This window comes from Haliotis asinina, chromosome 5 (genome assembly GCF_037392515.1).
Source record: "Haliotis asinina isolate JCU_RB_2024 chromosome 5, JCU_Hal_asi_v2, whole genome shotgun sequence".
Taxonomy (NCBI): domain Eukaryota; kingdom Metazoa; phylum Mollusca; class Gastropoda; order Lepetellida; family Haliotidae; genus Haliotis; species Haliotis asinina.
The window spans coordinates 6,249,486-6,276,838 of NC_090284.1; the positions used below are offsets into that span (position 1 = coordinate 6,249,486).

Here is a 27,353-nt window from a genome sequence, read left to right on the forward strand (position 1 = left end):
ACATACATAAGGCCTAGTTGACCTACATCATGGCTAGTTGAACTGCACCTTGGCAAGTTGACCCACATCATAGCTAGTGGACTTCCATCATGGCTGGTGCATCTACATCAAGGCTAGTTGACATACATAATGCCTGGTTGACCTACATCATGGCTAGTTGAACTGCACCTTGGCAAGTTGACCCACATCATAGCTAGTGGACTTCCATCATGGCTGGTGCATCTACATCAAGGCTAGTTGACATACATAATGTCTAGTTGACCTACATCATGGCTAGTTGAACTGCACCTTGGCAAGTTGACCCACATCATAGCTAGTGGACTTCCATCATGGCTGGTGCATCTACATCAAGGCTAGTTGACATACATAATGCCTGGTTGACCTACATCATGGCTAGTTGAACTGCACCTTGGCAAGTTGACCCACATCATAGCTAGTGGACTTCCATCATGGCTGGTGCATCTACATCAAGGCTAGTTGACATACATAATGTCTAGTTGACCTACATCATGGCTAGTTGAACTGCACCTTGGCAAGTTGACCCACATCATAGCTAGTGGACTTCCATCATGGCTGGTGCATCTACATCAAGGCTAGTTGACATACATAATGCCTGGTTGACCTACATCATGGCTAGTTGAACTGCACCTTGGCAAGTTGACCCACATCATAGCTAGTGGACTTCCATCATGGCTGGTGGATCCACACATGGATAGTGCTCTACAGCCTGCCTTACCTGGCCTGGCAGAAAGGAGACAAAACGGAAAATGTTGTAACTCCTTCGTGACAAGACTTGGAGTAATTTGATGGCGTAAGTGTAACCAAGACAAGTGCCTAAAACACCATCTTGCTTGTCAGCTTGTTGAAATGTTATATGCATCAATCAGTGAACAGATAGAGTGACTCAATATCACTCCAGTGACTCCTACAAGGTGAGGACCACAGCAGGAACTGGGCAACCCATGACTGTCTCTGGGGAGAATCTGATCTGAACTCTTGGTTGATGTGTTACACTGGATTAGATTGCAGCATAAGCCCTTAGTAACACTGACCAACAGAATGCATGGGCACTCAGTGCCTGGTAACACAGGAGTCAGTGGAGACATGTTATTGCTGTTGTTAAAAGAATATCTGTTGTGTTGGCAATGAAGCAGTTCATGACCAATATAAACATCAATAGTGCAATCAACACTATCTGTACAAACCATAAAAGGAGATTCAACATTCAAGTTCCTGTTTCCAAGGAAAGTCTTGAAGTTGTATGAATCCTTGCTGTGTGTCTTGATATTAGTTAGGTGCTATTCAGAGATACATCGGATTACTTGAATGTGGGATCACTACATTTTCCAAAGAGGTTTTTGGTAGGTTCAACTAGCCAGTACTTTCTGAGAGAAGGCCCTGAGCTGATCATATGCATGATCACCTGAATACTTATTGCTGCATTTATTTATCATTCCCCGTTGCAGTGCGACACTTGTCGATTTGGGTGACCTGGACCTTATTTTCAAGGTTACCACAACTCTTTGACCACTTTCAAAGTCTTGTTAATGTAGAATCTCATGAACTGTCGTACCTAAATTTTTCAAATGTGGTGACTGCCTACATTTGGAGATGAAGCAAACAACGGTCAGTTTGGGTGACCCTGACCTTATTTTCAAGGTCATCACAACTCCTTGACCACTTTTTAAGCTCTTGTTAATGCAGTATCTGATGAACTATTGTACCCCATGTCTTCAAGTTTGATTACAGCCTGGTTTGGGGGATTACACAGACACGGGTGGGTTTTGGTGACCTTGGCCTTATCTTCACGGTCACCATGACTCTTTGACCAATTTTCAACCTCCAGTTAACGCAACATCTCAGGAACTGTTGTACTCAGTGTCTTCAAATTTGGTGACAGCCCACATTGGGGGATTACACAGACATCAGTTGATTTAGGTGGCTCTTATTTATCTTATTTTATCTTTTTTTCAATGTAACCATGAGACTTTGCTCACTTTTCAAACTTGTGTTAATGTGATATCTCATGAACCAGTGTCTTCAAATTTGCTGACAGCCTACATTGGAGGATCACAAAAACACCAGTGACATTATGGTGACACTGACCTCATTTCCAAGGCACTTTTAATTATGTAAAAATGTAAAAAGTTATTAAAAACATACCCACTATCACAAGAAATTAAAGCAGAGCAATTTGTCATGCTGTACAGGTGCACCAGTCATTTACTTTCAGCATTTTCCAACCTTATGATATGCAACACCAAGAAGGGTTTCACACCTACGTAAATAACTGAACTTGTGTCTTTGGGATGACAAAGCACAAAAAGACAGACAACCCTTTCAGACATGTATATAAATGTCCATTAATATCAACTATACATCTCGCCATCACCTGCTCCAAGGTGCCAGTGTTAGCAGCAGAGGTATATAAATACTCAAGGTCATTGTGTTTACAATGTCAGACCACACCTGATTGCATGTCGGGACCAATTGACTTGATGAAAACCCGAGAAAATTACCAGGAAATGTGATGTTCTAATAAATCATCATTTGTTCAATAGGTCTGGTTGAGTAGTTGTTGAATTATAAATGGACAGGACCAACCTCAGTGACTCTCAATAGTAGAATGTCTTCCTTGGTTGTGTGTTTATAGTTTAGGACCTATTGTGTCTGTCTGCAGGGGACGTGTGGCCAATACATCACCATCTGGGGTTCATGAATCTCCCGAGGAGGATGGAGTAGTAACTGTAGCCCTTTACACTACTCATTCTTTCAGATGTAAATAGTATTAGGGAATATATAAATAACAGGATGTTGTCAACTTTTATGATGTATTAAGTGAAATGATGACTTAATTAAATCATAAAATAGTTGCATGATGTTTGTTGTGGTAATGAGGGGCATTAAGCCCAGTTTTAATGTGAAGTTAATGTTTAGTGTACTTTGATTTAAAAAATGACGAAGTTGTTTATTATACAAAATTAGAAGTAATTTTTGTATGAAAAAAATGTATAGCCTTTTGACTGTTTATTTATTCATCATAAAATGTTTGTGCGATAAACCTTTGTAAGCTTAATAACACAAAAATCTTTTCATCCATAATGTTAGTACTGGTTTATATTTACCTTTTTTTTTTTTCAATACAAGTTATTGTGCAGCTACATTTAATCACATTAGAGTTTTCAGAAAACATATTTGAATTTCATTACAGTGCAAATGCAGTTAGGTTACTCAGTTAAGTTAAAGAGTATACATGGCCATGTCAGTTTAACTATGGTCATCTGATCAGGTGTTCTTATACCATTATTGAGTAGTATATATCAAATACTGAAAAGAGGGTGAAATTATGGAAACTCCTAGAAATTTCTTCCTATTAACATATCAGTGAAAGTGTGCAAATTTCAACATAAAAGAGGCTGAAGTTGAGAGAACATCCCTTTAACTCCCTCTTCGTCCATGCAGTCAAGATTTTCAGTTCTCATCCCAAGAAAATCTCAGCATCCTGTAAAGCTAGCCAATTCTCCAAGCTTGATAATTACGACAAGAAAGGTCATTTCCAGCCAGGGTCTCTCTGTGATCCAACTTGTTGTCTACTTTGATGATCACTGTATTACAGACATTGATTTGATTTTTTTCCTACGGAGAAATCTAGTACCTGATTAGCTGATGCTCTTCATAACCTGATGAGGAGAGCCAGTCTTTAGAGACTTGTTCAATTTCCGTTAGCTGTGTTTCACTGACTAGGCATTGTTGTAAAACACTTTCTTGTACGTGGCGTTGCAGAGCAGAATGGAAAAGGCGTCATTAAAGGCACTCTGCCATCATGTTGTAGCTGCAGAACTTCATTACTGTGCATGTACCTTTAAAAATGTGTTCTTGGGTAGACATATTTTTAAAGGGGTTGTACCACATTGTGTAAAATGAATGGGTGTCATTAAAGGATCTGTGTTACATTGTGTTAGTTTATCTTAGGACAGAAAGTAAAAGGATTAGCACCAAACACAGTTTTGGTCCACCTAAGCATTTACATTTGGTTCAATTGGACCAATGAATGACATCATTAGGGTCAATTGATGGGGTATGATGCCAAGCCTGACCGCCAAATGCTTTTACTTGCCTCTTACAACAATTGTATCCTATCAGAAATATCCATGGAATATCCATAGTATGTTTTTTATTTTAGGGCTTATCTTTGTATCTAAAACAACTTGCTTTATGTTAGTGTGAGGAAATTAATTATAAGGATTGACTTGCTATTTAATGCTCTTCTGCCAAGGTTGTGATTTAAGGGGCTGTATCTGGTATTATGTTGCAGGTGAATGTTCCTGTTGGTCGAACTTATTTCACCAAGATTCAATAACTGTGCACTGTTCAACTTAGAATGATGCACCCATTAATCAATATGTTGTATATATTTCATACCTATACCCCTGTATGTAAATAGACTCATCTACTGCTTACCATTGTCTTAGGATGAGCAGCAAACACACAGGCATGGACAATACACTTCAGTTTTCTATGCATAAACACTTGAAATAACATGTATTTTACTAATGAGTTGTTTTGATCTTATGTAATTCTTGTAGTTTTTGTTTTTTACTAAACTGTTGTAGTAATGGCAATATTTTTGTCTTTTTCATTATTGTAAACATTCTAAATATTGTTTACCTAAGTGTATATACTGCACCAGTTTCAACTCGTATATAAAACATGTGAGTACATGTATTTCAGGAAATTATTGTGTCAAGTACACACAGAATTACAGGAGTGTCATGTCCTGTAAACCCATGGTACCCCCAGGTTTTCAGCAGGATGGTCAAATTGTTTGTTCATTTCCTACTGGTTTGGTGATGATATCTGGGTTTGTCAGCACCATACTTGTGCTCTTCGGGTTCACCATAGTTTCTAATGTCCAAGATTAGCAGCACCGTGGGCAGTTCTCACAGGTCCAACTGACACGCCATGGTATAACTTGAACACTGTTAAACCTTAGTCAGTCACTCATTCACTCACTCACTTGTTCAGTCACTCAGCTACTTGACCAAAAACTCATCCACTCACTCAACCACTCACACAGCCCCTCACTGGCTCACTTCCCTGAACTTAGCTTGCCATCTTATGAATGTCAACTGTGTTTTCAGCATGCCATGACTGCAATGTGACAAGACTGGTGTACACCAGCACGTACAACGTCATCTTTGGTGGGCAAGAGATCCAAGATGGAGATGAGAGTCTGCCTTATCTCACGGAGGACAAGGTTAGGAAACACCTGAATCTGTATTTTACTGCATTGTACCATGTTGATGACATTTGTCATAAAATAATCAGAAGCAGCTAGTCTAAAAAAACATCCCACTATCTGTACATGCAATGCCCCCTCCAATATCATGTTATACAGTCTGTAGTTGTATAGACTGATTTCTGGGTGTATTTCCATTGCATTACATTCATTGTGTGCTGAAAAGCATTGATCTCTAGATCTATTCTTATGACTTATCATGACCAATGCTGGGTAATAGATGACTTTTGGGGTCTGAAGAAATGTTATGTCCCTTAACTGAGGCCTGAATTGTTAGGCACTATGATGCACCTTTTGACCTCTAGACATGCCAAGGCCCGTGGTTTGCCTGTGATATATTTCTATTTTTGCAAGCACCATGCAATGTCAATTCTTAAATAAACAGCAGCAGAGAATATTGGTTTGCATACTGTTTACAAGCTCATGGAGACATAAGAAGGCCATGTGTAACTGGTTTACCTGAACGTAATCAACAGCTGCCAATCACTCATCACTATCTTCCACCTTTGTGTCAATGAAGAAGATGGTCTGATCTGTTTGTTTCAGCAGAGAAAGAGAAAATTAAGTGGAGAAAGTGTGTGAATGTGGAAAGTCACATGATGATACTGTTATGATAACAGGATCATAGATGATCACATTGTCCCGGCTCTGCAACCACCAAGAGCCTTCTTAGGCAAAATAATAAATTTATCCCTCACAATATTAAGTATACACAAGTATACACACAGTAAGAACTGAAAACATAAATGTGTTATGGTTGTTAAACCAGTTGACCATCCTTGGGATGAGTTGGACAGGTATTTTATCAAGGCCTAAAACTCTAGTCCAATTTTCAACAATTACATCAAGCTTTTCAAGACATATGGGTTGTCATTCTGCAAGGTGTCATCCCCAACCACCATGGTTTCATTCATGTCCAGGTGTCATGCACAACCATCTTGGTTTCATGTAAGACAAACAGGTGTCATTCTCAGCCTCCTTGATTTCATGACGGAAGGTGCCATACACAGCCTCCTTGCTTTCATGACCAGAAGGTGACATACACAGCCTCCCTGCTTTCATGTAAAATGAAATGGTGTCATTAACATCCACCTTGGTTTCATGTTAGAAAAAAGGAGGAAAAAAGGTGTCATTCACAGCCACTGTGGTTTCATGTCCAAAATTTGTCATCCACACCCTTGGTTTTATGCACAGAAGGTGTGCCATTCACAGCCTCCTTGCTTTCATGACTGGAAGGTGCCATCCACAGCCACCTTGCTTTCACGTCAAGGTATCATGCACATTGCTTTTATGCCCCATAAGGTGTCATCAACAGTCACCTTGCTTTCATGTCCATGAGGTGTCATGCACGGTGACCTTGCTGTCATATTCAGAAGGTGTCATGCACTTTGCTTTCATGTCTCAGAAGATGTCATCAACTGTCAATTTGCTTTCATGTCCAAGTGCCATCCACAGCCACCTTGCTTTCATGTCCAGGTGCCATCAGAAGGTGCCATCCACAGCCACCTTGCTTTCATGTTCAGGAGGTGCCATCCACAACCACCTTGCTTTCATGTCCAAAGGTGCCATCCACACCCATCTTGCTTTCATATTCAGAAGATGTCGTCAACAGTCACATTGCTTTCATGTCCAAGTGTCATCCACACCCACCTACTTTCATGTAGTGAAGGTGTCATCCACAGCACCTTGCTTTCATGTTCAGAAGGTACCATCCACAACCACCTTGCTTTCATGTCCAAAGGTGCCATCCACACCCATCAGAAGGTGTCATTCACATCCATCTTGATTTTATGTCTGGGTGTCATCCACTGCCACCTTGCTTTCATGTCCAAGAGGTGTCATGCAGTGATTCAGGCCAGTAGTGGACTATAATTACTTGGCCATATGACTTCTGCACATGAAACTGTGATGTAACCAGCTCATGTGAAGACTTCTCCATTAATATCTGATATCTTGTGAAGCCTTTAGGAAGTCAAGAGTTGAAACATTACTTGACATGGGCTGATTGAATAAAATTAATCTGAAATGAGGATTTAGTTTCCATATTGTTTTATATATTAACTCAATCAAAAATATTGTTATTATATGAGAATCTGCAGACAAGACTGCCTAATAACTATGGATAAATGTATTTTTCTGTCCTTTGATGTCTCGTCAACAGGGCCTAATTTAAAAATAGATGTCATCTGCGAAGACCTTTGATATCTGACAGATATTTATGGGATATTTTGGCATCCTTCATAATGGTCATCAGTCAGAGAAGCATCAAAAGCCAGACTGTCACCATTATTTCGCTACTATACCTATATCATAAATATTGTAATTGAAGTGATATTAGTTGCGGAGACAATATTGTCATAACTAATTTCTCTGACTATAGTAAGTTGACTGTCTGGTCATGCTGGGAGCAGACGTTATAATACAAGATGAGATGTTTGTACAGGGAATTTCTAGATAATCCTATCCCCTCACAAGACATTACGCATGCAGCCAGAATGAACACAATCTCCCGGGATTCCTGATAATGTGATACTAATCTAAATCCACTAGGGTGAGAATCTTCACAATCCAGACACCAGCAGGATTTGGATTCTGTAATGATATCATGAAATTTGTTGTAATTACTGATTCAGAATGACCTTTGATCTACTGCGAGAATTGTTTGTAGGCCATTGATCTTAATCAGTAAAAGATTGCGGGGGTCAAAAAGGAATTAGTTGCTAAGAAATGAGAGTTTTCTGTGGTTTGGAGGTTGTGGTTCTGATAGTCAGGGAGTGTCTACATTGATTGTCAACAACTTTCAGAAATTTTCCTTTACAGATCATTCATATTTGTACTAGAAAAGATAAACTACAAGTGACTCTGTTATTTGATTGACGAACACCTTATATAATTTCACATGTGTTTCTTATGCTACACCATGACAACCAACAGACTAGCATGTTGGCTCTGAAAATGTATAATATTGACAGAAATGAATTGTTCCATTTAGACTGAGAGAAAGTTTGGAGATGTAGATCCTGAACCGGAGGAATATGTAGACATTTCTTTATTAAGGGATTTTTCATTGTGGGAGGGAATATCATGTGCTTGAAGACTAGGACTGTATCTAGAATGTAGAAGAATGGGCAAAGGTCATGTTACATTATTGCACTGAACAATATCTCTGATTTTGTTCTGTGATGTATGATTTTGTGATTATGATAAAATAATGAGTGGAGATGTTATATGACTCAAATGCTGATTTATAAAAATACACTTCAGCATGTTTTTGTAGTTATATTTAGGAGTTATGAATGGAAAACGATATGTACAGTGTACTTCATCAGGCGGTGATTTACACAAACTGTACAAAATTAAGCAGTAGAAATAGCATATATTTCAGAGAAACCACAAATTCAGTGTCAGGCTCAGTATTTTTCAGGATGTTTCCTCTGTGTTGTCATATCCTTTAGGTATTGGTTGGGTGCAATGACTGTTGAGCTGGATCGTGTTTCTTGGCACTCAACATGAGAAAAAGCTTTAGCTTTGATTAGCCACAGCTAGAAGCACCAACACAAGTCTGTGTTTATTTCTTCTCTTTTCATGAAGTGTTAATTATTGCAGTCAACCCACCTATTTGTTTCTCTATTGCAAATATGACAATGTCTCCTTGGGATTTAATGAGGAATTGTACACAAATATTGAGTATGTGTTTTCTGCTTCCTAGTTCACAGAATATTATTCACTGACAAAGATGCACTCAGAGAAGAAGGTTCTTAGCGCCAGTGGATCCCAGACAGCAGATGGCAGTGTGTTATATACTTGTGCTCTCAGACTGGCTGGTGTATATGGACCTGGGGAGCAGAGACATATACCTCGGATTGTGGTCAGTGAACCTTTCTATTTTCTTGGTTGAATTTTCATGCTCATCTGGCCCAGATATTTCAAGTAGCACCATGATCATCCAAGCAGACTTTCAACTTGTGACGTCAGGGTCACATGGCCTTTATATAAAACATGTAATGGTGACACATGTCATCGTATCCCACTGACTGATGCTCATGCTGTTGATCACATGATTGTCTGGTCCAGATTTGACTATTTGCAGACTACCACCATATAGCAGGAATATTGCAGTGAGTGATGTAAAACTAAACTCACTAATTCATGGTTTGTCAAAGGATAGCTGCTTAGAGCTCATTACGGCTGTCAAGAATATATGTCTAATTACAAATATATACGCTACTGGCATCAGTCAGCTATTTTGCTAGTTAGCAATGATGTTCTATTATCATTTAGCCTGTGGTTATTCTTGTTACCCTTTTTAAACCAATTTTGACTTTGATTATTTATTTAAGTCTCATTACACCATTTGTGTATCCAGTTTAACAAACAAAGTCCACTTGTATAACTAGCAGGAGAAACTGATACCATTTGTGTATCTGATATGACAATTTGTACCTTTAATTTATCCAGTAGGCTGAAGATGGTTTCATTTGTGTATCCAGTTTAATGAGCATGGTGCACAACTTAATCGCAGATGCACATACATCTCAACAGGCTGAGAAGACAAGGAACAAACGCCAACCTGTCAGATTATTGACCATGTGTTATTGAACCAGATCACATGATCAAGTGGTCTCATTGCCTGAGTAGTTATAAAGTAGAACATCACAACTTGTGTATCAGATGTTGAAAGTACCTGATTCCTGAATGCTGCCCAACTCCAGCCCCCACACACGCAGCCTGTGGACATTCTAGACCTGGATTATTTTGACCTGATAATGATGACTCAACAGTTTACGCTTACCCATGGTGATTGATTGGATTGAAGGATCCCTCCAACTAGACAGGTCTACCTTAGGTATTATCCACAGATCTCGAACATCCTGGTGAAGGCATATCGGTCCACCCTTGGTATGATCCACATATCTCTACATATACACTTCACGGTAAATCCAGGTCGGTCCACCTTGGGTATGGACCCGTGAAGATCCGGGGTGTAATGGGCCTTCAGCAACCCATGTTTGCCGTAAAAAGCGACTACTTTTGCCATAAGAGGTGACTAACGGGATCGAGTTGTCAGGCTCGCTGACTTGGTTGACACATGTCATCGGTTCCCAAATGTGCAGATCGATGCTCATGTTGTTGATCACTGGATTTTCTGGTTCAGACACAGTTATTTACATATCTCTGCCATATAGCTGCAATATTGCTAAGTGTGGCACAAAATTAAACTCACTCACCCTGTATTTGATACACATATCTCAATATACAGACATCCTGGTGAATACAGATCGGTCCACCCTAGGTACGATCCTCTTATCTCTACATGAAAGCATCCTGGTGGATCCATGTCGGTCCAAAGCAACACAGGAGAGGACCTAATGGATCTGGTGGTCAGCCTTTGTTGATTGCCTGACAGATTTGTATAAAGACTATGCAGAATAGACAAGTGAGAATATTTTTATCCTATTAAAGGGACATTATTACCCACCATTCCCTCTGTGAGGATCCATGTTAGAACTGGTCATCAGCAATCCATGCTTATTGTAAGAGACAAATAATGATATGAGATGGTCATACTTTTTTTTACTTGGTAGGTATGTGTTGACCCATTGGTGGGGATCACAGGTTGATCCACACTTGATGATTTGCATGTGTTAGAATATTGCTAGAATATTGGCGATAGCAGCTTTAAACACAGCCATATAACACAAGCTGGACAGTTAATTAATTGAGGTATCAACACCAATGATACAGCTTTTGATGTATAATTTCTTGTAAAACAGATGAAATCTTTCAGGTACAATATGTGCTCAGTTGAAGGTTCTGGTTGTTGGGCCAACGTGCGAGCTGAGGTATATTAGTGACAGTGTTTGTTGGAAACAGCAGCCATATTTGTCAATTGATACTATTGGATTTTCACACTTCCATTGCCAGTTTAAACTCAAACATATAGATTACAATCTCTCTTGTGTATTACCTGACAGTTATTCCAACACACCCGAAGCTGTCTATTGTCACTGGCCTCACATATTGTACATGCTGTCTAGAATTTGTGCTTTCTGAACAGATTTGTAATATGTGCATGCTTGTTTTGTTTTTCCTGATGGAAGCATGACTTTGACAACAGATTGCGGATCATAAGCACTCTCAAACAAACCTTGGTCTGCGTATGGTTACTAACATTTTACGCAAACTTTAAAACCAGTGACTTCTGTCACAATCCAGTAACTCTTGTGCTGACATAATTTCCATTGCAACTAACATGCCAAAAGCTATGTCTGTCAGATTCATTAAAAAGTACCAAGATTATAGATTGTACTTTCTTATGACAGACATTTCTATGATTAAAATACTGAGTCAATATTAATAATTTTGTGTGACCATCATCTATCAATGCATATATCTGTTCATGGAAAATGGTTTCTGATTTTTTAGTTCATTTCATGCAATATTTTAAATGACTGTGGACTGTCCTACTTTGACACAAATTTTCAAACCATAGAAGGTATTGGAGCTGAGAAATTCTTAACTTTTAGTGAGCAAGGGAATTATTCTTGAAATGTTCGTAGCCCTAAGAATTCTTAACTTTGATCATAGCCAGTGTGTTCAGAATAGACTTAAGTTCATAGGGCTACGTCTGTTTCGAGAAATGCTAGCCAGTACTGTTTTCACTGTTGTTAGCCCTGAATGCAGGATGAATTTTAACAAAAGTCGCTATGAAGAAGGTTTGTGTGACTGCAGCATGGAGAGGATGTTTTTGATGTGAAATGACATGCTGACATAGGAGAAATGACATGCTTCTGGAAGTCACTGCATCCAAATGTTGTCTGTTCTATGTCCCATATATTTAGGCCTCAGAGGTGATAACAGTAATATTCTGTGGCTAAAGAGTAGTGGTTGGTTTAGGGGCAAAGTAATTAATCCTTTCATTGATTTCATGAGCTTCTTACGTCAGATTTGAACCAAACGTCTCAGGGGGATAAATTCTGCAGAATAAGCACATTACATGTTGCTGTTTAAACCAAGCGTACCACAACTCATCTCAACTCCCCTCAACTCATCTCAGCTCCTCTAAACTGGACTCGTGTCTGCTTATCAATAAATATTAGATTAAACTTGTCTAGACAGAGAGATATATACGTCCCAAGGTCATCTTGGGCAATCCAATTTCAGGCATTCATATTTCACACTTTGTTCAAACTTTTTAATAAACTTTTCCAGCATACTTGATTATGACTATCAGGTTAAGAAACGAGTCTTGTATTCACAAGTCACAATTAGAATTTCCCCTTGAGGTTTGGTGGTGGATGAAATACAAAATGGGCACCTTCCCATGATCTCGGTTGTGGGCGATGTATGTGTGAAACTGAATGAAGATGATTGCATGGCTTACTGATTGAACTTCTTTGTCAATAGGAATCACAGTCAGTTCCAGAAGTAAGACATGTAGACACATCGAAGACTTTCATGATAAGCTGTCTCATAGACTATGCTGTCTTATTACCATGAATGTCCTTTTCTGTCTATGTTCACTAATGTCCATGACATTAAAACATCAAAACACTCACCACATTTTAACATTCATCAAAATCAGCCCAATGTCAGTCTGAAATAATTTGTAATTTTTGTAATGCATGAAAATCAAAGCCACATATACATCCCAGTCTCTGTACATCATCCTCTTGTCATCCTTGAACATGTTAGAGAACGGTCTGCTCCTTTAGATGGTGTATTTATCTTGTTTAGGATGAGGAATTGTCCAATTTTTATAATTATCGCGTCAAACTGAAGAGCGTAATCCATTAGTTTGCTTGTGTTAAAATGCTGTTATCATCATGGAGTTTTATAAGTGTCCTTATGCGTTGACAAGGACATATATCAGCTTCTATTTATGACTGGTTCACACCATATTTTCCACTCTGGCGGGAAGTGGTGTATTTCATATTTAATTATTGGAGAAGCTGTCAGCGTAAATGGAACCATCTTTCAGTAACCAGAGGTTGTTTCCGTTTTCTTCAAGATTAGCTTGGTGAAAACATGTTTTTGTATTGCTTGAAATGTCATGACAGACAAGACATATAGACCAAGACACTGATATGGCTGGAGTAGGAATGGGTGATTGTGTGTCATTGTCTCCTAGTGGTTTGTTTTGTTTTGATTGTGTTTTGGCTGCATTCAAAAATAATTTTCAAGCCATATGGTGGCACTCTGTAAATAATCTTGTCTGGATCAGACAATCCAGTGATCAATGTCATGAGCACCAATCTACGCAATTTGGATATGATGACATGCATCAGATTAGTCGCATTGGTTGCTTCTTGTGATTGCCTCTCAATGAAGAAATTTTTCCATGATGTATTTGGTCACTGGTCAGATTTAATTTTTTACTTACAGATAGAGATATGAGAGTAAGGAGATTTGACATATATATTTGTGAAAGTGTTTAATATAACTCTCTCTTAGATTTTTTTTTTAATCTTTTCATAATGAAATAAGACAGCTGAAGTAATCCTTATTTAGGATGCTCCCATATTCATGTGGGTTTGAAATTCTATATTAAATAGTGTACTGACAATACAACTAGTGAAAAACGTCTGAAATGTCATCTTTTGTGACTTAGTTTGGCATCAATCATGGTGTGTTTAAAATTAAATAGAGTTCAGGAAAACGTATAGTATAATTCAAAGCTTGACTTAAGTAAGAAAAATCTATTTGGGCTCAATACTGTAATCAACAGATTATCTATTGACTATTTCAGTCCTAAGAAGTTTGAATTCTTGTTTCAAGTATTGTCTGCCTGCAGTGAAAATGTACGGATGAATTTCATTTTAAAGATTTTCACTTTAGTATATTAAATAAAGTGAAATTAAGATTCGGAATCCTCATAATTTTACCTTGCCAATGGACATTTAAATGTCAGAATTGTATTCAAATTAGGATAAATTTGTTCAACATTCAATCATAGTTTCAAATCACTGTGTTTGTATGAAACATGAATAACAGCTTGAGTTGGCCTAAGTTAATGCTTATCACATATTGCACATGCATTTGGTTCACTGTTCCAACTACTGCACTTACCCCCTTGTAATACAAACCAAAAATAATGATTTGAATCTATGATTGTTTTGTTGAACATCTTGTATCTTAAGTTGAATAAAATTCTGAGACTTAAATTTTCAGTTGGCCAGGTGGATCATTCGCAATCTTAATTTCCATTTATTTGGTTTATGTTTTTGTTTAGAGTGAAATCCATTGGTATGTTTTCACTGCAAACAGACTATAGTGAACACCACATTTTGATCCAGTTAGGAATAATGAGATTTGAAACCTGAACTGAAAGTCATTTGATATGATACCATACTTTCACAGCCTATACACAGAATTCCTGGAATAGTGCTGTTTTGCTTCAGCATGAATGTTGCACAAAGCCACTTGAACACGCACTCTGTCAGCTCTTGGACAATGCTGTGGTAGGAGTTAAGTGGTAGGATGCACATCGACAGAGTGAAGTGGAACACCTGTGTGTGTCTTGTAACACCTGTGTAACACCTTCTGCAGCATCTAGTAACTGAGACCTATGGGTCACTACATCGTCACAGGTGTGCAGGTGTTCCCTAACATCTCCAACGTTGTTGTTTTTACATGTTACTAGCATCAGTAACCCAAGACCTGCCACCATTGTCCATATGGCAGCCATTTGTTTGGTCAAGGGTAACGGTCATCTAAAGCATTACAATTTCATATGCAGAGTTGTTAACAGGAAACTATGATTTTGTGGTTAAATACATTTTGACCTTGATTATATTTTTTTATTTGTCAGCACAATATCCTTGTTTGTAGGTTTCACTAAAATGGTAAACATCTTCGACTTGCATGTTAAACAACATCTTGGACTTGCATGTGAAGCTCCACATCAAACTGACTCAGCATTATCTTACCTTCATGTTAACTACTTTCATTGGTCAGGGATGTTTGAACAAGTTTACATGTCACCTCTATCAGTAGTGTGACATCTGGAAAAACTGATACTGCTGCCATGGAAACACCAAACTCTGTAACTGGATTGCTAACAATCGTATGATGTCATAATATGCTTGTAGTGCATGGAGTTTGAAAACCGTTTGATAGGCTGTTTTTTAGTTCATTTTGTACACTTTTTATTTACTTTCACTGCTTTTGAATCATTTTCACAGTCAGCTTAAACATAATTAGACATTTTCATTGCAGCTTTAATCTTGTCAGAATATGTTCCACTGATTATAAAAATAAAAGTCAAGAGGCAGATTCTGTTTTGTTTACACGTCATATATTCAGTAGTGATCTTCAAGAATAAAATAAATTCATACTTTATGTATTTAACATGGACCCTTGGGTAATGTAGTCTGATTTATGTGATTTGAATCAGTGCTAACCCTTGCCTGCTGGCTTGGATGTCAATGCTACAAAGGGGTGTACACCAGACCGTATTACCTGAGAGAGAAGCTTATAATGTAACTGAAACCCAAGAACAGGATTGGAGCTCTTGAACCTACAAACAAAACTGGAACAAAGCAGCATCTGGATCCTTGATCACAGGTCTGTTGCAAGCCCAAGGGATGTAAATCTGCACAGCTAATTGCAGTGCCTTTGACAACTTTGTGACTTTTCCCCCGATTACAGCATAAGGAAAAAGGAATGGTAGATTACTAGTTTTCAGACAAGTAGTAATCTTACTTCGTGAAGACTGAAGCCAAGATGACACAAGTACAAACAGTGAACAACACTGTTATAAACCTTTACCATATCAGTTACACCAATGGCGCCAGAATGAATTAGAAGGCGGAACATTCGAGATTCGAGAGTCCTCAGTGACACCTGCTAGACCTTAACAAAAGTCTACAAGGAACCATACAACTTGGTTGAGAGAAGCTGCACTGACATTAATTTGATTAAAGGTCAGCCAAGAACAAGCCAACAAGGACATGTTTCATTCTATTGAATGGCTGAAAGTTTAAGAAGTCTACAAAGTCCATTTGATGGAACATGTTTCTGATATACATTGATGTATGTTTGACCTTTGTAGGGTTAATTTGGGCCTACTGAAATACCCTAGTTGACCTGTTGACGGTTAAGTGGCTATGCATTGTAACACACTTTCATCATGCAGTCCTGCCAATTAAGGATACTAAATGACAAGCAGCAGTAAAACCACATTTCATGGGCAAAGTATAAATCTATCTGGTATATTGATGCTTAGGAGGGTCTCAGAAGTGACAAATCCCTCAAAGGTCCCTGATGGGTTTCAGTTATAGTCATTTGGAACAAAAACCTATCCTTTTTCACGATTGATGGCAAAATCAGTGATCTCTAAACTTGAGGAATCTTGAACAGCAGAGACAAGAAGGGATAAATACCTGGCAGCTTAGTAAAGGCACAAGAAGCCAACTTGAGAAATGAGTTTAAGAATACAATTTTAACTTGTGATGTACGTTGCCATGGTTACCAGAGAAAAAGGTCAGTAAATGACAGCAGTCTTGTGTACACTGAAAAATTATTAGATGATGCCATTTTACCATTTCTGTGTTAGAGCCTTAGACGGTATTGTTTTTAACTAATTCCTGGCTGAGCTTAACGGGCACCAAGTGTTAGGTGGTTCTAAATTATAACATTTCTTGGCATTCATAAGTACATACTGAGAATGACTTAAGAAAGAGAAAAGGTTTAGCTGGAGACAAGACTTAAAAGGTCCATGGGCTAACTGTGGAAAAAGGCAGCTCTCCAGCCACCTGTCTTTACTGTAAGAGACAACTGAATGAATTGTGTCATGTCATGTTAACCCACCTGATTGGATCAGTGCTCATGATGTCAGTCACTGGACTGTCTGATTCAAACTTGTTTATTAACAGATTGTTAGATAGTGAGAATAACTATGTGTGCATTATTTAATAAGAAACAATATGAAAGATGCTAGATGAAGATTATTGTGTTTGCAACTCCACTTTCATTATTTCAGTGATGTAATATTTAACATTATTAGATTTTTAAGGTAATATCAAGCTCATTTAGCTTTACATTTAAGTTTGACTAGTTAATGATAATAGGAATGCAATAGCAATATACACATAGACGGTTTGCCTTTCCCAAACACGGTGTCTCTAAAAGTGCTCACTGAAGTCTGATCCCTTAGAAGTCTTAAAGGTCACTGCTTGGTGATTTCTGAATGTAACATTTTATAAACCGGAATATGGTGTGTGCTGTAGCATGTGGTGTGTGCTGTAGCATGAGGTATGGATGTTGATTTTATGTGATTCTGGTAATGGTGTACTGTCAACAGCTAATCACTAGACTTCTGAAACTGAATCTATCCATATTGTCACTGCAGCAGTGTCTGTATAATGACCATTGTCATTGAAATGATAGCAGTATAACTATCTGGCTAATTAGTTATTGTTTGTTTATATATTGAGGGAAAACAATATGGGATCACATAAAGGAAAAGTGTTCCTTTATTTTTTTTCGAAGGTTTCTACACAATGCAAGCCTTGTGTTGCACAGCTTGTATTAAGAAACTTGGTAAGAGAGGAACGCTTGTGCTTTAATTATATTCTATATTTTTCCCCTCAATATATATTCATGTGTTCTTTGATATACAGTGAGTGTGGGTATAGGAGCGAAATTTGTTTGTTTTCTTTTTAAAGCAGTCACTTTTCACAGCAAAGATCAGGTTTGATTCCCCACATGGGTACACTGTGTGAATTCTACATGTCTTCTCCATGGATTGTTATAGTGTTGGTAAAAGCATATTTTGAAGCTCTTTGCAATGATCATCTTAGATGGTGCTGTAAAAAATAGGAAGGTAGTCTATAACCTTTTTTTCTGTTAATGATGGTATACATATCCTGTCATGTTAACTTTTACAAAGTAATGAATATATGTCATGTTTTGTTGTAGTCCATGTTGGTTAGGGACATATACAAGTCATACAGCTGTCAAGCCTGAGTATTTTTTCCACCAACTCGTCAGACAATGTTTTCATGAAGAATGCCAGCATGACGCCAGTGCAAGGATAATCTGTCAAACATCTAGCTCAGCTTCATTTTTAAACCAAATTTGACAACAGCAACTTGGGTGTGAATAAATGAGGAGGTGAATACCAATCCCAGAGGTGAATACATGATATGGGAAACTACTTATTGGAGCCAGGCATTGTCAACGAATCTTGTCTGTCTGCTAGCAGAACCCAGCGTGCAGTAATATGCCTTAATTCAGTTAGGATTGTATCCCGAATTCTGGAACTGTCCCTGCCAGTTCTAGTCAATATTTCAACAAGTACTCGCAAGGAGTGTTCCTCATTGAGGATGGGTAATTAAATTGTCGTGGTATTACATTCTTCCTGGAAAAGATTTCATATCATCTAACTTGATAATACACTAGGAAGTCTTGAGGTAATATGTTATAGTTAGGCATCTAGTGACTCACTTTTGAGGACAAATGGTGGGGCAAGGATGACATATATCTATTTTTGGATGGATGCCATTTTGTAGAAAATCACATTATCCTTTTTCGTGCTGTTTATTCTAGTAACAATTCGCCACAAAAAATGTGGAACTAATAATGATTTTCATTTGTTGAGGTTTTGCAGTGTTCTTCAAAGCATTATTGAATTTTCTTTTCACCATATGGGGTAGAATATCGTTAATTTCAGAATTAAGGAAATGTCTAAAGTTACCGCACTGTTTTCCATGTTAGTGGTACATGTATATTGAAGGACAACATGTGGGACATCACTTTAACTTTTTTAATTTTGTGAATGCTTTTCTTTGTTTCTTCTTGTGAATCAGTTTCTTTATATTTTTGCCTGTAATTAATACCAGTTTTCATCGATTCATATCATTCCCAGTTCACAAGAGATCACTTCTCTTGAATATTTGTATGCAGATGGAAGTGATTCAAAGAGTCATCAGTATGGCTAGCAAGAATGAAGAACACATTGAACACATCTGCTCATGCATGCATGATAGCGTTTTATATTCATATATTTGACACTGGGATTTAGTTGACCATCTTCTTTGTTTCAGAGATAGTTTCTGAAATCTGTTGAAATTCACAGTTTCTCTTTCCTTCTTCATGCTCTGAGGTCACCATGTCTTCATTCTGTAGTTCATGACAGCAAGTGTTGGCGCATGAGGTGTTCATCGTTCTTGCCGCTAGACACAGATCGTACATTTTGTGTTGAGGTCTTTCAAATATGTCATATTTATTCTTCAACATACATTAGCTGCAAATGTTGTATCCAAGCATTCAGAACCACAAAGTCGACCTGTCGTCATGTTTAGAATTTCAATTACTTGACGATGAGCCTTTGTACTGCTGTTTCAGGGCGTGTTGATTATTCTTATGCCATACAAACAAGGCTGGAAGCTGTAAAGCCTGAATTTATGGTCAATATCTCCTGCACCACTGCTTGGATTCATTTCATCTTTCACAAATCCTGCCCACAGAGTATCGTTAATATGACCCCGTTCCATCGTCTGATTTCATTATACTTTGATGTACATAACTCACCAAATTAGAATTTGTTTAGTTCCTTGATTGGAGCGTCGGAGAAGGAAATTGTTTGATATCTACAGAACTTGTCATCTGGTGGCTCCTTAAGAAAAGTCAATAGCTCAAGCCTATTAAGAGAACAACGATTTTCAGCCAGTTGGCATTTCGTTCTCGTAGGCTGACAAGCAGCCGTCAAGTTGCGAGCTGGGATCACGTTTTCACGTAGATATGTGACCGTAAGTTAACCATCCAATCAAAGGATCTTTGAGAATGAGACAAAAAGCAGCAAAAACAAGTCAAAAGTAAATTGAACTAATCAGCAAAATCTGCAGCAGATTGTGTTCGGCTACAGCGCCATGATCTGGCTGCCGTTTTCTACACCACGCCAGATGAGGCCTGTTATGGGAATAATGTCAAGACCAAAATCTGCAACCAAGGCAATTTTTGGCTCATAAGGAAGTAAGAGTCTTGGTGGAGACCATGTTTGATCATAAGTATTCGATGAGTTGTATCCTAAAGGGAACTGTCTTAGATTCTCATTGGCTATATTGATTCGCTAATGGAATGACTAGGGGTATTGATGAGGGAAGTTGTTATTTTACCAAAGATGTAACTATTCTGGTGGAACATTCTGATATTAGCATTCCATGGGAGGAATTACTGAGAGAAAGTTGTCTTCAATTTGACAATCTCATATATAATAGATGACACAATACCTTCTTGGAGGCTAAGAAACATGGTTAGATTTGAACATGCTTAAAAACCACCTCATTTGCTGAAACTATGTTGAAGTGTAGTCTGTATTTTGTTCTGTTTAAAGATTCAAATTCACTTTGCAGCTTTATGAACTCAATACCAAGGAATTAGTGAACAAAAATCTGTGGTCACATCAAACATATGAACAACAAACAATGTGTAACCTATAATCAGTCAAATCTACTGTCAAAATGACACGGTCAGATCAAAACTGAAACATTAAAAATGCATATGTTTATTCTGAAAAAATATCGGTATCTTGCCAGTGATATGTGGAATGTGACGACAGACTGACTTATCTGCATTTAGTAATGTGGAAAACCCTTTTTCCATGGTATTGTAAAGTTTTCAGTTTTAGCTGACTTTTGGTTCAGACCATGCACCTTAATTTTCTCAAAATGTATTTTCTTGAACAAAATGTTATCTTCCTAGAAGCCAAGTTCAAACATCACATAAATGCTCACTTTATGTCACTGAAATTGGTTTAAAAAAGTTTTAAAACTGATTTCAATAAGCCCTCCACAGGAGCCACATTCAAAAATCTATACATGATTGTTGCAGGGTTTTTTTCAAGATGGAATACACTTTGGTTTTTGTGTAGTTAAGTGTGAGACTCAACAGATATAATTTGTTGTCTTTCACAATTTCATATTTTTACTTGTTAAGTGTCAAATTTCCAAAGTGAATGAGCTGAACATGGTAAACGGAGTGCTTACAAATAACCTCATACCCCAATTACTTGACCAGCTGTGTGCTGATTGTCACCACACTATAAACAATAAATAAAGCCTTCATATAATCAAACAAAGCTAAAAACTATGAATAACATGCTCAACAAAGTTAACAAAGTTATTTAAAAAAATTATTTTTCATTCCTCTCAAAATGAAATTTTTATGCGGATTATGTTGAAAATACATTTACAGTGATCAACTAGATACTTTCATCAATTTTTGGAACAAATGAATAAATGCTACGCCTTGACACACTCCCATCAAGTTCCATGCAGATAAAACTGTTGGAACTGCAGAAGAATGAGTTTGACCCACTAGACGGCTGTGATGTCAATACTGGGCCTCTCTGTGGAGAGAATCTGTCCGAACGCTCTAACAGGAAGTCATCACCATTGGTCAACAAGTGCCTGCCCATGTCCTGGCTCGGGTTGGGGTTAATTCATCTGCTGTCCCACACATCTTCTCAAATGTGTTTGATCAGATTCAAGTCTGGTGAATGGAAAGGCCAGTCTGTGATATCAACCCCAGCATAATATGAGAAGTTGCTCTTCAGAACAGAAGGATGAGGTGTATTGTCACACTGAAACATCAGTCCAAAAGCACCTTTTTGCATGGATGGTGGAAGGATTGGGGTCAAAACTTGGCCCCAATACTCCATGACAGTTCAGATTCATCAGCACAACAACAAGTATAAACTGATCAGTGACAATAAATCTCCCTAGAACATTACGCTGTTCCATCCAACTCGGTCAACCATATGAAGACAGTAAAGTGACTGACATTTCCCATTCCTGCATTACACCTGTACAACATCATTGACAAAGCACAGTGTGACTTGCCACTGAAGACAACTCTGTTCCACTGCTTCTGGTTGAATTTGGCAAATCTGCAGACCATTTGTAAACATTAAATATTATGAAATTGTGTCCGGGTCAGTCCCACATATGGTGTCTTGCCATTGTGAAGTTGATTCAATATGATCTGTTTTGACACCCTACCTTTGAACAGATGTCTGCTTGTGGAGATGGGAGCCACATACTTATGAAAATGACGTAACCCGATCTGTATGTCATCTTGGTGACATGACATGGCACCCCAAACCACTAGTGCTGACTAACTGTAATGTTTGATGACAGTAACTGCTGCAGTGGATTGTCAAGCCTATGGAAGACATGCTCACATGACTGATTTGTGGGTCGCAGCAACTCACTTCTTTATTTAAAGAATTTTGATGCATTTCCCTGTTGGTCAGTGTCTGTGCTCTTGCATTCTGATGCACATTTACTCACTAGGATGATCACATGACTCACTGTATGTGATTGTTGTGTTTCACGGTGTATGACAAAGAAAGTCACCCCGGTCACCAAGGCCATGGCCAAACAGTGTACATGTCATGGCCTTGTGATTATATTCCACAAGGATATTACCCCCTTCGCAATTATTACCTCTGATCTGAATTTTTTTAGTGTAACTTTTGAGTGACTGAGTGAGTTTAGTTTTACGCCGCACTCCACAGTATTCCAGCTATATGGCGTCGGTCTGTAAATAATTGAGTCTGGACCCGACAATCCAGTTATCAACAGCATGAGCATCAATCTGTGCAATTGGGAACGGATGACGTGTCAACCAAGTCAGTGAGCCTGACCATCTGATCCTGTCAGTGACCACATACGATAAGCATGGCTGCCTTTTATGGCCATCATGGGTTGCTGAAGGCCTATTCCATCCCAGACCTTCACGGGTAGTAACTTTTGAAAGTGGAAGTATGTTTTGACTGCACATTGCACCACTACCCATCTACATACATTTCATTCTGTGTGTGCTGGTTTTTCCTAATGATGATGTCCTATTTTGTTCAATGATAAGAAAATTTCAGTGTTAGGCTTTAATTGCCAATAATTATGCAGATATTACTTTAATATTACACAGCCACTTTTTATGGCCAATTTATGCAGTGCTGATTTGTATTCAAATTGCATTCGTGAAACGATATTGGTAATTTCCTTGTACCTCAGAAGTAATTGCTGAGATTGAACAAGGGAGATCAATAACAGTAATAGTTTGAAATAGGTAGCCAAACACCCAGTATCATGCATCCCCTTGCCAGCAACACAGGAGGGGAAACAGACCCTCCAATGACATAGAGCTTCTTTGAACAGACCCATGAAAATCCATGTTAGAATTGATCTCCTGCAGCCCATGCTTGTTATACGTGTGGTTGAAATATGTCGCTGTATACCAGTTGCATAGATCGGTGCTCATGTTGTTGACCACTGGTTTGTGTTTTTCTTACACAATTATCTATGAAGGCCATATAGCTTGAATATTGCTGAGTGTTGTGTCAAACTAAATTTAATCATTTCTTTGAACAGGATGTCAGAGTGAGTGGATAAGTAATTTCAGGCCTCTATGAATAGTATATCAGTACCTCGAGCAAGCACCAGTTGCAAGGATATCTGCACTATATAAACACCCTATATATATTTATATGTATGTCACTTTAGTGACTGAAAGTGACAGAGACCTCATGTTTACCACATTAAACCCCAGAGTATGGTACTGACAAACCTGGAAACAAACCCAATTATAGTTTCCTGACATCTCTAAGGGACATAACTCCAGTGAATTGCCCCAGCTTAGTTGACCAATGGTAAAGACTTAAATTCAAGTGTGACAAAACTCTTGGGTTTGTGTTCATCCACTTGTTGTTCCACAACTGGTGACCTAGATAAACAAAATGATGACAAAAAGGTGCACTTTGTAACAAATTCGTTATTCGAATACCTTGTGGAATATCGTTCAGAGTTTCAGCAGATATTTCTCATTAAGTGAGTAGCAACTTTGATGGAAAGCAGAATAAAATGCCTCACAAAACTTGATGCGATCGTGACACAGATTAGAGACTTGATATCAAGTGAAGTGAACCAACGTGAGTCATTGTGCAGTAACATCCAGACAACAATCACATTTCCTCTGTGAGAACCACACTACGTGAACTGCATCACTAGATACACAAACACCGAAACACTGATACGTAAAACACAGCTGGAGCATTTTATTGTCATAATCCTGTATTTTTGTACACATTCCATTATTGAACATTTCTGTACAATTTTGTTGATTTTTGTAATTTTTTTCTCCTTCCATTTGCATTTTTTTACTTTTTTTTGCATCTTTATGTCATTGTGACATTCTTGGGTTCTGAATCAACTTCGTGCCTGTTATGTCAATCCACAAACATTATACTAATTGATTATTGATCGTTTTTTGTTAACAATGAATCAATTATTTCTGTCCCTATTTGCAATGTTAATTATGGAATTTTGCTGATGTAGGGATCGCATATTTAATAATAATATGGCCATATTGTGGCAGTCGAATCCAATTATTAACAATGAATTTTTCTATGACAGATATGTGAAGAATATGATCTTGTTGACGTACTAGATTGGAATCTGCCTACTATTTGAACTGTATGTGTGTGCAGGCCAATGGAGACAGGCCAACAGGCCAATATTTACCTCATCTGTCTTGAGCGTTAAGACTTTCAGCGTTGACAATAACTCATTTTGCAATAAGTTATTTTAAATATTCATTGTGTTGTTAGCAGAAAGTTATTACATGTATGTTTCTTTATGTCAACAAACAAAATGAAACTTGACATTGTAGGATAAAATGTCTCTAAATATGTTTGTTGGTAAAGTTTTGTCAGTAAAGGATAAATAGTATGTAGGCTCATTGTACATGCTCTCAAGTTGTATAATGAGTCACAGTTGCCTCCCTTGCACAAACATGATTGTGTGTTGAATCACAGATTATTTTAGATTATGATTTTTAGTTTGCTAGCACCATATTCTGTTTCACAGATGTGGGTAATGTCTTAGACTTTATCATCATAAGTAAGTCATTAACTCATAATGCCATCAACTGAACTCAACCACTGACACTGCCATTTAACCACTTACTCAACTGCCCAACTACACTTTCAACCATTCTTTTATCCACTGACTCAACCATTCATGCAACCTCTTAATTACTCAGCAACTCAAGAACTCAAACACACACCAGCTCACCAACTCCCTCTCTACTGAGTACTGCCCTTTAATTGAACAGAAGTGTCTCCTCATCTGGTGCATATCAACTTGTTTGTGTTATTTTGTACAAGAACAGAAATGGCTTTCATTCACTTATTTGTCTTGAGATGAAGATGATCCACTCCCAAAATTACTGAGGTTGTCACTGTTACTTGTTGTTATGGTCTGTTTGCAGTGAAAATTTGTGGATGAATTTCACTTTGAACCAAAAAGTCAAACTTATAATGTGAAATTATAATTGTGAATACTCATAATTTGACCTTGCCAATTAAAAATTGAAGTCTCAGAATTTATTTCAACTTAGGATAAAAGTTGTTTGAGAAACAATCATAGATTCAAGTTGTTATTATTCTGAAATATATTGGCAAGTTAAATTATGAGGATTCGCAATCATAATTTGACTTTATATGATCTACTTTTTTGCTTAAAGTTAAATTCATCGGTACGTTTGCACTGCAAACATATATACTAATAGTGATTGCTAGTTGTACTTTCTGGAGTTAAACTTGTTGATAGTGTTATGGTATTTATTGCCCTTCACTCTAGACTCTATGTCAATAACTGCTCCCTTTGATTGCCTGCATGGTCGAATGCCAAGTAATGAATTGTTTTACTTTTTAGAGTCAATGTCACGATCACATTTCTGAGATGTCTTCCTAGGGTGTGGTGTGTGGCCATTGATTTGTTGCCCAGTCAGACTTCGGCTGAACCACATGTTCGATCTTACTTGCTAACTTGGCCAAGTGATGATACTAGGTGGAAAGTAGAACACATGGTGAACAGCATTTGCAGTGGTTTGGAGCAGATGCATGGTACCGACCACAACCAAACAGTCAAACCATTTTGACCAAAACATGACTGTAATGACTTCATCAGATAATTGTTTCTGGGATAATTGATAATTAAAATGGAATAATGTGTGACCAATTTCCACCATCCTTTGCCAGAGGTCCATTCATCCAACACTAAACAGAGACGTTTAGAACTTGTTTGAATCTTGGGATATGTATGAGTTACAAACAACCATGCATGTAATACAAATTCAGATTTGTTTGTACTTTCTTGCAAATACTTTTTCATCTTCCCTGACTTAATTTGATGTCCCAAAACTTTGTGTTTCCTTACTGCCCTTGACACTCCCTCACTGTTACATATGTGCATTCTCCTCACTTGATCATCTTGTTTGGCTTTACATTTCCACCCCCTCCCATCTGCACTCTGCCCCCCACCTGTTTGTTAAAGAGCAGTTGTAGTAGGATGTATGTGTGGCCATCATGGTGTTATCTAGGGTCGCCATGAATCAATGATCAGCTCTAATTGCAGTGTGAACTTTAGAGGGTATCTGACACAAACACGAGGGAGTGCAGCGAGTCTAATCACTGGTTTTAATTACTACATCTTGCTTCTAATAATGAGTTTGTGTGCAGAGTGGCACAGTGATCAATATGGACATTTTGGCCATGCAAAAATACCCTAACATGAAACAAAATGTTCATATTGATTAATCTGCCACTGTGCACACAAACTCATCATGTGTGCTCAGTCAAAATACTTGAATAACGGTTGGTTAATTTTGAGGTTTTGATGATGCTTTAGGTTGTGGTTGTCGCGTGATCTTGGTGTCAGTGGTGATGATAAGGAGGAGGATGGTGAGGATGGTTGTGATGATGATGATGATGATGATGATGATGATGATGATGATGATGGAACAAGGAAACTCACAAAATGCCCTAATGATGGATGTTGCTGTAGTTGTATTTGTTGAACTGCATTAGTCAAGACAAGAAAAGTCTTTGAGTAGCAGCAGTTCAAGAGACATAAATGGATTTCCTGACACTGACACTTTTGATAGATAAATATATCAACACATAAATAGCTCCCCATAATTACTTTCAAACAGAGAGAAAGAGCGAGGGCCAATCCTCCTCCACAAAATGTTCTGAGTGAGGAAAATG

General features: G+C 38.0%; 1 protein-coding gene across 1 annotated transcript in view; it reads left to right on the forward strand.

Moving 5' to 3' along the window:
- LOC137283505 (short-chain dehydrogenase/reductase family 42E member 1-like) overlaps positions 1-27,353 on the forward strand; it is a 268,204-nt gene that overhangs the window by 208,411 nt on the left and 32,440 nt on the right. The window contains exons 5-6 of the mRNA XM_067815044.1: positions 5,142-5,257; positions 9,009-9,167. Coding sequence (XP_067671145.1) covers positions 5,142-5,257; positions 9,009-9,167 — 275 coding nt within the window. The remainder of the gene's footprint in view (positions 1-5,141; positions 5,258-9,008; positions 9,168-27,353) is intronic.